The 10,947-nt window shown below is 62.6% G+C and overlaps 2 protein-coding genes and 1 long non-coding RNA gene across 4 annotated transcripts; 2 read left to right on the forward strand and 1 right to left on the reverse strand.

The window, feature by feature from the left end:
• Positions 1–102: 102 nt before the first annotated feature.
• Positions 103–4,102, forward strand: CLU (clusterin; the record flags this gene model as incomplete). Its single annotated transcript, XM_071742363.1, is given in 8 exon segments — positions 103–397; positions 400–501; positions 504–626; positions 1,428–1,541; positions 2,650–2,876; positions 3,643–3,673; positions 3,676–3,823; positions 3,971–4,102. Coding segments are annotated over 8 exon segments (1,047 nt in total), but the record flags the coding sequence as incomplete, so codon positions are not given.
• A 375-nt stretch (positions 4,103–4,477) lies between these two features.
• LOC139795407 (uncharacterized) lies at positions 4,478–5,276 on the forward strand. Of its 2 annotated transcripts, none has more exons than XR_011725484.1 (3): positions 4,478–4,752; positions 4,904–5,107; positions 5,147–5,276. It is a non-coding gene; the product is annotated as an uncharacterized lncRNA (long non-coding RNA). The 2 variants fall into 2 exon arrangements; XR_011725483.1 differs by having other exon boundaries at positions 4,478–4,702.
• On the reverse strand, positions 5,021–10,738 carry SLC35F6 (solute carrier family 35 member F6). Its single transcript, XM_071742355.1, has 6 exons — positions 10,592–10,738; positions 7,751–7,823; positions 7,501–7,672; positions 6,502–6,714; positions 6,200–6,310; positions 5,021–5,779 (listed from the first exon to the last, which is right to left on the reverse strand). The coding sequence occupies exons 1-6, from the start codon at positions 10,666–10,668 to the stop codon at positions 5,310–5,312; spliced, it is 1,116 nt and encodes a 371-aa protein (XP_071598456.1). The 5' UTR covers positions 10,669–10,738; the 3' UTR covers positions 5,021–5,309.
• Between the last annotated feature and the right edge of the window lie 209 nt (positions 10,739–10,947).

The following is a 10,947-nucleotide window of genomic DNA, read 5'->3' on the forward strand; positions in this document are numbered from 1 at the left end:
TCCATCCCTGGCAGTGTCTCAGCCCAGGTTGGATGGGGCTTGGAGCCCCCTGGGCTGGGGGAGGGGTCCCTGACCATGGCAGGGGGTGGAATGAGGTGACCTTTAGGGTCCCTTCCCACCCAACCCAGTCTGAGCCTCCATGATTCCTGCCCTGGCTCTCCATGGCCACGTCCCAGCCTTCTCCTGACCTTGCTCCCTGCCCGGCAGTTGGAGGAATTCCTCAACCACTCCTCCCCCTTCTCCATCTGGCTGAACGGGGAGCGCATCGATTCCCTGCTGGAGCGGGACCAGCGCCAGGAGAAGCAGTTTGAGGAGGTGGAGGAAGGTTTCGGGCTGCTGGAGGACGGGGTAGACGACATCTTCCAGGACAGCACCCAAGTCTACGGCCGCCTCCACCCTTCTTCCGACCACCTTTCGGGGGCTTCCGTGAGGCTTTCCGGCCCCCCCTCCAGCACGTCCGCCTCTCCCCCCGGGGGCAGAGGTTCTCCCGGGAGCTCCATCCTTCTTCCATCATCCCCACCGTGGCTTCCACCACCTTTTCCAACCCCTTTTCGAGATGACCCAACGGATGCTGGAGGAATCGCAGGGGGGTTGGGACCGTCCCTTGGGTGGTGGCTCCAGCTCAGGTGAGGCTGTTGGGTGCTCTGGGCTCCCGGGTCCTCCTGGAAGAGGCAGATTTGTGGTCAGGCTCCCCCAGAATTCCCCTCTGCCCCCAGCTCCTTCTTAGGAGCTCAACCCTACTATGAGACGTTGGAGAATCCCCGCGGGAGCCCGGGAATCGCCACCAGGGTTGGGTGGTTTTGGGTGTCCCTCCACCCCACCACCCTAAATCTTGGCTGCTGGGAGCACCGTTTGTCCCAGGCTGCTGGTGGGACACCATCTGCCAGCACAACCCTGGCTCCATCCAAGAGGGACAAAATTCCCCAAGAGGGACAAAATTCCCCCAAGAGGGACAAAATTCCCTGGACAAAAAGCATCTTTATAGGGTTGACCAGGGTTGGGTGGTTTTGGGTGTCCCTCTACTCCACCACCTTAAACCTTGGCTGCTGGGGCACCTTTTTCCCAGGCTGCTGGGGAGACACCACCTGCCAGCACAACCCTGGCTCATCCATCTATCCAAGAGGGACAAAATTCCCTGGAAAAAAGGATCTTTATAGGGTTTGACCAGGGTGGGGTGGTTTTGGGTGATCTCCCACCCCACCACCCCAAATCTTGGCTGCTGGGGGCACCTTTTTTCCCAGGCTGCTGGTGGGACACCAGCTGCCAGCACAACCCTGGCTCCATCCATCCAGGAGGGACAAAATTCCCTGGAAAAAGGGATTTTTATGGCACCTCCAGGGGATGCTGGCCAGGGTTGGGTGGTTGTGGGGTGGCGTTTGAGCTGGTGGTGTTGTGGGGTGCTGAGGGTGGTCCTGGGCTGTTGGCAGAGTCCCCTAACTCCAGCAATGAGCGGATGGTGTGTCGGGAGATCCGGAGGAATTCCGCTGGCTGCCTGAGGATGAGGGATGAGTGTGAGAAGTGTCGGGAGATCCTCAACGTGGGTGAGCTGGGGAGCACGGGAAGGGGGGTCTGGATGAGGGGTGGAGATGGGGGATAATGGAGGGATGGGTGGATGGAGGGAGGGAGGGATGGAGGGAGGGATGGAGGGGTGGGTGGAGGGAGGGATGGATGGAGGGAGGGAGGAAGGGAGGGAGGGAGGGGTCGGTGGATGGAGGGAGGGAGGGATGGATGGAGGGAGAGAGGGATGGATGGATGGGTGGATGGAGGGATGGATGGAGGGAGGGAGGGATGGGTGGATGGATGGGTGGAGGGAGGGATGGATGGAGGGAGGGATGGAGAGAGGGAGGGATGGGTGGGTGGAGGGATGGATGGGGGATGTGGATGAGGGATGTAGGTGAAGGAGCATGGCTGGGGACCATGAAAGGGGACTGTGGATGGAGGACATGGATGAGGGACTGTGGATGAGGGACTGTCCCCCCCTTGAGCTTGGGGCCTGGAGACGGGCAGACAGTGGATGTGGATGGGGGACAGGGATGAAGGACTGTGGATGAGGGATGGTGGATAGGGGACCCAACGGGGAGACCATGGATGAGGGACATGGGTGGGAGACCAGGAGTGGAAGGACCATGGGGGATGGGGGACCATGGATGGAGGATCATGGATGAGGGTCTGGGAGTGTGTGACATGGGCAGGGAATGAGGGATGGGGGGTGAGGGACCCATGGATGAGGAGCTGTGGATGAGGGATCATGGATCTTGAAGAAGAGGAAGGGGGGGCTTTTCCTGTTGAGGTGGTGGCTGTGCTGGGGCTGTGTGTGTCGGGGCTGTGTGTGTCGGGGCTGTGGTGTTTGGACTGTGGTGTCGGGGCTGTGGTTTTGGGCCTGTGTGTGTTGGGGCTGCACTGGGACAGTGTCTGGGCTGTGGTGTTTGGGCTGCGGTGTCAGGGCAGCGTTAGGGCTGTGGTCTTGGGGCTGCATTGGGCTGTCAGGGCACTGTTCGGGCAGTGTATGGGCAGTGTATGGGCTGTGGTGTCGGGGCTGTGGTGTCGGGGCAGTGTGGGGGCAGTATCGGGGCTGTTGGGGCCGTGGTGTCGGGGCTGTCGGGGCCGTGGTGTCGGGGCTGTCCCCGCTGATGTCCCTGTGCCCCGCAGAGTGCGGGCAGAGCCCCCCGGAGCAGAGGCTGCTGCGGGAGGAGCTGGAGGCTGCGCTGCTGAGCGCCGAGCGCTTCACGGAGCGGTACGAGGAGCAGCTCCGGGCCCTGCAGAGCCGGCTGCTCAACACCACGGCGCTGCTCCACAGCCTCAGCTCCCAGCTCGCCTGGCTCTCCCGCCTCGCCAACCTCACCCAGGACACCGACACCTTCCTACAGGTCACCACGGTCAGTTCCCCAGCACCTCCGTGTCCCCAATGACTCAGTGTCCCCCAGTGTCTCCATGTCCCCAGCACCCCAGTGTCTCCATGTCCCCATCTCCCCAGTGTCCCCCATCTCCCCGGTGTCCTCAGTGACTCGGTGTCCCTCAGCACCCCGGTGTTCCCAGCACCTTGGTGTCTCCCAGCACCTCAGTGTCCCAAACACCTCAGCGTCCCCCAGCTCCTTGATGTCCCCAGTACCTCAGTGTCCCCCCAATGCTTTTGTGTTCCCCAAAGCCTTGGGTGTCCCCCAACACCTTAGGTGTCCCTTGGTGCCCCCCCGGTACCTCAGGTGTCCCCCCAGTGCCTTGGGTACCCCTCACTGCCTCGGTGTCCCCCAACACCTTGGTGTCCCCCATGCCTTGGGTGCCCCTCACTGCCTCAGTGTCCCTCGCTGCCTTGTTGTCCCCAACACCTCGGGGACAGCAATGGGGGCCCCTCAGTGTCCCCCCATGCCTTGAGTGTCCCCATGCCTCGGTGTCCTTCGATGTCCCCCCACGCCTCGTTGTCCCCAACACCTCGGGTGTCCCCTATGCCTTAGTGTCCCCCACGCCTTGGTGTCCCCTCCCCTCGTCTCCAAGCAGCCACCAGAAGTGGGTCAGGGGGAGAAAGAGGCGATTGTGTCCCCAGCTGGCAGCTCCTCAACACAGGGACAAGGGGGGGGACGACGGGTGCCAAGGGCGAGGGCCAGCCAGCCCCTGCCTCTCCTCCTTCTCTTCTCCCTTCCCCTCCAGGTCCTCTCCAAAGCCCCCAACCCGGAGGACCCTCGGCCCCCCCTGACACCCAGGTGACAGTTCAGCTCTTCGATTCTGAGCCCTTGGTCCTCACCATCCCCGGGGACATCTCCTGGGAGGACCCCCGCTTCATGGAGATGGTGGCTGAGCAGGCACTCGAGCACTACAAGCAGAGCGTTGTGTGAGTCCTGGACAACAACCCCCCCTCCAAAAAAAAAATGTCCTACGAGTCCACCCCCCCCAAAAAAAACCCAAAACCAAAACCCCTGAAGAACCTGGGGGGTGGGCACAGCTCATGGCTCACCCCCTCCCCTCCTTCTTCCAACAGAGAGTAGGTGGGTGATGCTCCACGCTGCAGCTTCAAGGGGTGGGGGGGGGTCAAACGCTGCTGTTCCCCCCCCCCCCCACTGCTGCCAGGGCCCCCCCAAACCCCAAGACAATAAAGGTAGAGTTGAAACCACCCCTGGTTGTGCTCTGCTGTGGCTCTTGGGGACGTGTCTCGTGTGTCCCCAACAAGGGGATCGACATCAGGGATGGGGAGGGGGGAATAGGATCTCCCCTCCCCCCACCTCCTCCCCCCTCCCCAAATCTGAATGGGCTGCAGCCTCCCCTCCTTCCCCCCCAGGAGGATGCTGGGGGTCACTGCCTTCTCCCCCACCCTGTGTGGAAGGGGTTGAGGTCCTTCCCTTGGGGACAGCGAGGATCAGGTCCTGCAGGGCCACCAGGGGGGGGGGACAGGCTCAGCCCCACCCTCCTATATCCCTGGGGACCCCTCCCCCCAAAAAAAACCCAAAGCCAACCCTCAAGCCGAGGGCCAATGTTCTTTATTGGGGGAGATGCAGAGTGGGGGGCAAGGGGGCCAGCCCCCCCCCCCATCCAACAACCCCCTTGGGGACAGTGGCAGAAGGTCTGGTCACCTCCCCGAGGGGGCTGGTGAAGGAGAAATTGTCCTGGGGAAGGCAGAACAACCTCAGCAGCTCCACTTGGGGAGCAAACTGCAGCAGGAGGTGGTGGCAAGTGTCCCCCTTGACCTCAAGGAGGGGACAAAAGGTGACCCAAGGTGGCCAGTGTCCCCTCTGACCCTGAGAAGGGGACAAAAGGTGACCCAGCGTGGCCAGTGTCCCCCTTAAACCTCAAGGAGGGGACAAAAGGTGACCCAGGGTGGCCAGTGTCCCCAACCCCAACCTGAAGGAGGGGACAGAAGATGACCAAGGTGTCCAGGGTTCCCAGCCCAAAGGAGGGGACAGAAGGTGACCCAAAGGTGGCCAGTGTCCCCAACCTGAAGAAAGGGACAGAAGGTGACCCCAAGTGGCTGGTGTCCCCACCCCAACCTCAAGGAAAGGACAGAAGATGACCCAAGATGGCCTGTGTCCCCTCTTGACCCTGAGGAGGGGACAAAAGGTGACCCAAGGTGGCCAGTGTCCCCAACCTGAAGGAGGGGACAAAAGATGACCCAAGGTTCCCAGTGTTCCCAACCCCAAGGAAAGGACAGAAGATGACCAAGGTGTCCCCACCCCGACCTCAAGGAAAGGACAGAAGATGACCCAAGGGGGCCCGTGTCCCTCTGACCCTGAGGAGGGGACAAAAGGTGACCCAGAGTGGCCGGTGTCCCCACACCCAACCTGAAGAAAGGGACAGAAGGTGACCCCAGGCCCCAGCTCTGGGGCTCAGCTCTCGCTGTTGATGGCTCTGCTGTCCCCCTCCAGCAGACCCTCCTGTTCTGCCACCTCCCCCCGGGGCTGTCCCCAGGGCAGGTGGCCCAGGAGGGCTCTGTGGAGGCCGTTGTAAAGAGCAGCACCCAGGAGCAGGATCCCAAAGCCCAGGATCTCCAGGCCATGGAAGTTCTCCCACCCCAAAGCCAAGCTGACAGCCCAGATGACCAAGGTCCGGAGGCTGTCCAAGACCATGCGGGTGGTGGCACTGATCTCCTTGGTGACACTGATGCCAGCAAAGTTGAAGAAGGAGATGCTGCTGATGTTGCCCAGCAGGGCCAGGGCGATGAGGGGACGGTGGCCCACCTGGCAGAAGGCATCCAAGGCATCTTCCAGCATCCGGCGAGGATTCCCACTGAAGCTTCCAGCTGGGATGTAGTACATGGGCACCAGGAGCAGGGCCAGGATGGTGAACCCGAAAAAACCTGGGGGGGGAGAGCACAACCACAGAGTTCCTGGGGTCAGAGAAGACATTTAGGGTCACCAAGTCCCAGCTCTTAACCAGGGCCACCCACTGCCCATGTCCCTCATCCCCACATCCCCAGGGCTTTCTCTGAAACCCCTCCAGGCATGATGGGGACTCCAGCCCTGCCCTGGGCAGCCTGGGCCAGGCCCTGACAACCCTTTCCAGGGAGAAATTCTTCCCCAGCTCCAACCTAAACCTCCCCTGGCACCACTTGACTTGTGCCAAAAGTTCCTCTTGTCCCATCCCTTCTTCCTTGGGAGAAGGACCCCAGCACCCTCCCCTGGCAGCACCCCCTGTGTGGGGTGATCCCCTCCCCCTCCCCAGGCTGGGTTTGAGGGGTCAGCCCCCCCAGGTGATGTCACGACACGTCGTGACAGACCTTCCATGCCGACAGCCCTCAGGGGGTGGACATCATGCTTGTAGACAAACTTCTCCTCCAGCACCATCTGGATGGCGACCACGACCTGTGCCATGATGATGAGCAGGTCACCTGGGGAGGGGGGTGATGGGGGAGAGAGGAGAAGAGGAGGGGGAGAGGAGGAAGAGGATGAAGCCCCCATCCTCCTGCCAGGCCTGGAGACCCCAACACTTCCCCCACGGGAGGGTCCGCCCAGGTTCTTTTGAAACCCACCCCACTGTGGCCACCCCACCTCCCCCCCACCTCCAAGACCCACCACGTACCGGTGATCACCTGGCTGAGGTTGTGGCTGTGGTGCTGGGAGGGGTGGAGGTCAGCCAGCCCCACCACCACCAGCCCCACCATGGTCACCAGGATCCCCAGCCACTGACTGGGCTCCAGCCTGCGGCCCAGGAAAGCCACGGAGAGGAGCCCAGTGAAGATGATGACGGAACCACGCAGCATCTGGAAGCTGGAGGCACTTGTCATGTTCAAGGCTACAGGAGGAGAGAGCAGATTGTGGAATTATGGGATGGTTTGGGTGGGAAGGGACCCGAAAGGTCACCTAATTCCACTCCCTGGAGGCTGGTCTGGAGGCTGCAGGAAGGGCTCCTGCAAGGAGAGCACCCAAAGCAAGGAGCTCAGCCATGGCCTTCACCCCATCACCCTGTGCTGCTGGGCTCGGAGGGTCCTGGCTTTGCCCTTCCTCCAGCTCCATCAGTCAGGGAACCCCAGACTGGTTTGGGTGGGAAGGGACCTGAAACCCACCCAGTGCCCCCCCTGCCATGGTCAGGGACCCCTCCCCCAGCCCAGGGGGCTCCAAGCCCCATCCAACCTGGGCTGAGACACTGCCAGGGATGGGGCAGCCACAGCTTCCTTGGGCAACCTGGGCAACCAGGGGCTCAGCACCCTCACCCCAAGCAATTTCTCCCTCCCATCTCAGCCCCAGCTCCCCTCTCCCAGCTCCAAACCCTTCCCCCTTGTCCTATCCCACTCCAGCCCAGCCAGGACATCACCTTATTCCAGGCCACCACTAACCCATGTCCCACACCTGAGAATCACAGAATGCTCATGGCTGGAAAGGACCTCTGAGATCACCAAGTCCAACCAAACAATTTCTCCCTCCCTCCCTCCCTGCCCAAGATCTCCTCTCCATCTCCCCTCTCCCAGCTGCAAACCCTTCCCCCTCGCAGGGTCCCATCCCTCCAGGCCCTTGTCCCAAGTCCCTCCCCAGGGGTGTTGGGGACACAGGAGGTGACAGCCCTGTCCCCAGCAGCACTCACCCACGTACATGATGCTGGTCCCTGTCATGTCACAGAGGGCAGGGGGCAGGAAGAGGAGGGGGCTGAAGGGCTGGGCTGGGCTCATGGTGGGTTCTGCTCTCCTCCCATCCCTCCACACCAAGAGGTAAAACACCCCCAGGCAGGACAATTCCCCCAGGAACATCCCCACAGCCTGTGGGGAGAGGTGAGGGGTGTGAGGTGGGGGGGGACCTGCTGGGAGGGTCCTGCCCTGGGTGGGGGGGTCACTCACCTGGAGGAAGGGGTGCTGGAAGCCATGCTCCTCTGTCCCACCACAGCCAACAGAGCTGAAGTTATCAGCCCACCTACGAGGCAGAGGGCACAAGGGGGTGGTCAGAGCACGGGGGTGTCCTTTGGGCCACCAGATCCCCCCCTCTAATCTCTCAGCCCATGCAGAGATCAGAGAAGAGGGGGGTGGCCAGAGGAGGGGGGTGTCCTTTGGGCCACCAGCCCCCCACCCTAAATTATCAGCCCAGCCAGGAGGCAGAGGAGAGGGTGAGGTGGTCAGATGAGGTTCTCTGGGCCACCAACTCCTCCCTGCTGTTAGCCCACTTATGGGACAGAGGAAAGAGGGGTGGTCAGAGGAGGGGGTTGTCCCCTGGGCCATCAGATGCCCCCCTGAAGTTATCAGTCCACCCAGGGGTCAGAGAAGAGGGGGGTGGCCAGAGGGGGTTGTCTTCTGGGTCACCAGCCCCCCACCCTAAATGATCACCCCATATAGGGGTCAGAGAAGAGGGGGGTGCTCAGAGGATGGGGTTGTCCTTTGGGCCACCAGCCCCCACCCTAAATTATCAGCCCATGTAGGAGTCTGAGAAGAGGAAGGTGGACAGAAGAGGGGGGGTACTCTGGGCCACCAGATGCCCCCCCCCTGAAGTTATCAGCCCAGCCAGGGGTCAGAGAAGAGGGGGATGATCAGAGGGGGGGTTGTCCCCTGGGCCACCAGATGCCCCCCCCTAAAGTTATCAGCCCAGTAAGAAGGCACAGAAGGGTGGGTGGTCAGAAGAGGGGGTTGTCTTCTGGGTCACCAGCCCCCACCCTAAATGATCACCCCATGTAGGGGTCAGAGAAGAGGGGGGTGCTCAGAGGATGGGGTTGTCCTTTGGGCCACCAGCCCCCCACCCTAAATTATCAGCCCATGTAGGGGTCTAAGAAGAGGAGGGTGGCCAGAGGAGGGGGGGGTACTCTGGGCCACCAGATGCCCCCCCCTGAAGTTATCAGCCCAGCCAGGGGTCAGAGAAAAGGGGGATGATCAGAGGGGGGCATTGTCCCCTGGGCCACCAGCCCCTCACCCTAATTTATCAGCCCATTTAGGGGTCAGAGTAGAGGGGGGTGGCCAGAGGAGGGGGTTGTCTTCTGGGTCACCAGCCCCCCACCCTAAATGATCACCCCATATAGGGGTCTGAGAAGAGGAGGGTGGACAGAAGAGGAGGGGTACTCTGGGCCACCAGATGCCCCCCTCCTGAAGTTATCAGCCCACCCAGGGGTCAGAGAAAAGGGGGGTGGTCAGAGGGGGGGTTGTCCCCTGGGCCACCACCACCAAGTCCCCCAAACCCCAGCCCTGAGGTGACAATTCTGGAGAGAGGGCAGGGGGTAAGCAGGCAGGAGCTGAGGTGGTGGTGCTGGTGTCGTGTCCTGTCCTGTCCTGTCCTGTCCTGTCCTTCCAGCAGCTCCTGGCCGGGTTCCCAGCCCTGAGTGACATCCAGGGAAAGGGACACCACAGTGTCACACACCTCAGTCATCCCGTGTCCCCACGGCCACCCAGGGAGACCAGAACACCCTGGGGGGGGGAGGGGAGGGGTGATGGTGGTGGTGAAGTCACCCTCACATCCCCCCCCCAAGCCATCAGGGTCCCCCCAGAAAGATGCTGAGGGGGCAACGTCTCCCCTCCCACCCCTCGAGACAATTTTGGGGCACAAGCCCCCACTTGTGGCTCCTCCCAGCACCAGGGGGGGTGGCCCAGCCCCCCAGAGCCCCTTTGGGTGAGGGGCACCCATCCTGAGGGGCACCAGGACCCCCCTAAACAGGCACCCAGCTCCCCCCCAGCTCCGGGGAACTGCTGAGCAGGGGGGCAAAAGGGGCCCAAACCCAAGCCCAGGGGACAAACCCGGACCCCTGGGCCACGTTTTTTTTTTTTTTTTTTTTTTTTTTCTTTTTTTCAGCCAGGCCAGCAGGATTTCAGGGTGAGTCAGCTGGGATTTTGTGTTTTGCAAGAGGCTTTCTCCTTCCTGTGTCCCGTGAGCTCCCCACCACCTCTTATCTCCAGCTTGGCTCCTTTCCCACGGGTGCCCGCAGGGATTCTGTGCCTCAGTTTCCCCCTGATCCGCGGGGATCCTGTGCCTCAGTTTCCCCCTGATCCGCGGGGATCCTGTGCCTCAGTTTCCCTGTTTATCTGAGGACTTCAGAGCTTTTTTTTGGTTTTTTTCACCCACAGGCAGCTCCCAGGAACATCTTCCTCATCCTGGCCAGGAGCAGCACCCAAGGGTGCTCTCCATGGGGAGGGGCTCGACACCCCCCCCCTTACCCACATTTTGGAGCCGAAGCTCCAAAACAACCACGGGGGAGCCTGAATTTGGGGGGGAGCGGGGGGGGCACCCAGAAGCCTCCTCCCCCCCAGCACCCCAAGGTGGGGGAACCCACCCACCCCCCCTCAGCAGCACCCACAAGAAACCTGCAGCCTCCCCCCAACCCATATGGGGTACCCCCCCCCCCCTTTGTGGGGGACACAGACAGGACAAGGCCTGAGGCAGCCCCATAACCCCTTGGGGTGACCCAAACCCCCCCTGGGGCCACCCAACCCCCCCCAAGGGATGAACCCCCCTGGGGTTAAGGGGACCCCAACCCCCCGGGGCTTGCTGGGGGGGGGGGAACCGGGGCTGGGAGGGCAGCACCAAGGGCCTGACCCAACCCGGCTCGAACCCCCAGGGACTGGGGGAGGAGGCGGAGGAGGAGAGGGGGGGAAGAAGGAGGGGGGCACAGCCCGAACCGAGGCCCAAAAGGGGTCCGGAGGCCTCTTTGGGGTGGGGGTGCCGGGGTGCCCCCCCCTCCCGTCCCCTGGGCCGCCGGGAGGACTCACTTGGCCGCCAGGGTGTTGATGGAGCCGGTGAGCAGCATGAGGGCTGCCAGGCCCAGCTGGTACCGGGACCAGGCCATGCTTCCGACCCACCCCCCCGGCACCCCCCGCACGCAGCCCCGGCCCCGGTTCCGCCGCCCGCGGGGCCGCCGCCTCCCGCCCTGCACCGGGGGCACAGGACACGCCCCCTCCGACAGAGACCACGCCCCATCGTGAAACGAGCCACGCCCCATCAAGGCGAGACCACGCCCCCCAACGCGAGACCACGCCCCATCGCGAGATAAACCACGCCCGCTCAGCACGAGACCACGCCCCTCGTGAAACAAAACACACCCCCTCGACGAGAGACCACGCCCCCT

The sequence above is a fragment of the Heliangelus exortis genome, chromosome 3 (genome assembly GCF_036169615.1).
Source record: "Heliangelus exortis chromosome 3, bHelExo1.hap1, whole genome shotgun sequence".
Taxonomy (NCBI): Eukaryota; Metazoa; Chordata; class Aves; order Apodiformes; family Trochilidae; genus Heliangelus; species Heliangelus exortis.

Bases quoted from the DNA above. Each gene is read 5' to 3' on its own strand.
- SLC35F6 (XM_071742355.1), bottom strand. From the start codon at position 10,668: ATGGCCTGGTCCCGGTACCAGCTGGGCCTGGCAGCCCTCATGCTGCTC. The intron at 6,715-7,500 runs GTGAGTGCTGCT...CTCCTCCTGTAG, and splicing joins GACCAGCATCATGTACGTGG to CCTTGAACATGACAAGTGCC. The intron at 5,780-6,199 runs GTCTGTCACGAC...CTCCCCCCCCAG, and splicing joins GAGGGCTGTCGGCATGGAAG to GTTTTTTCGGGTTCACCATC.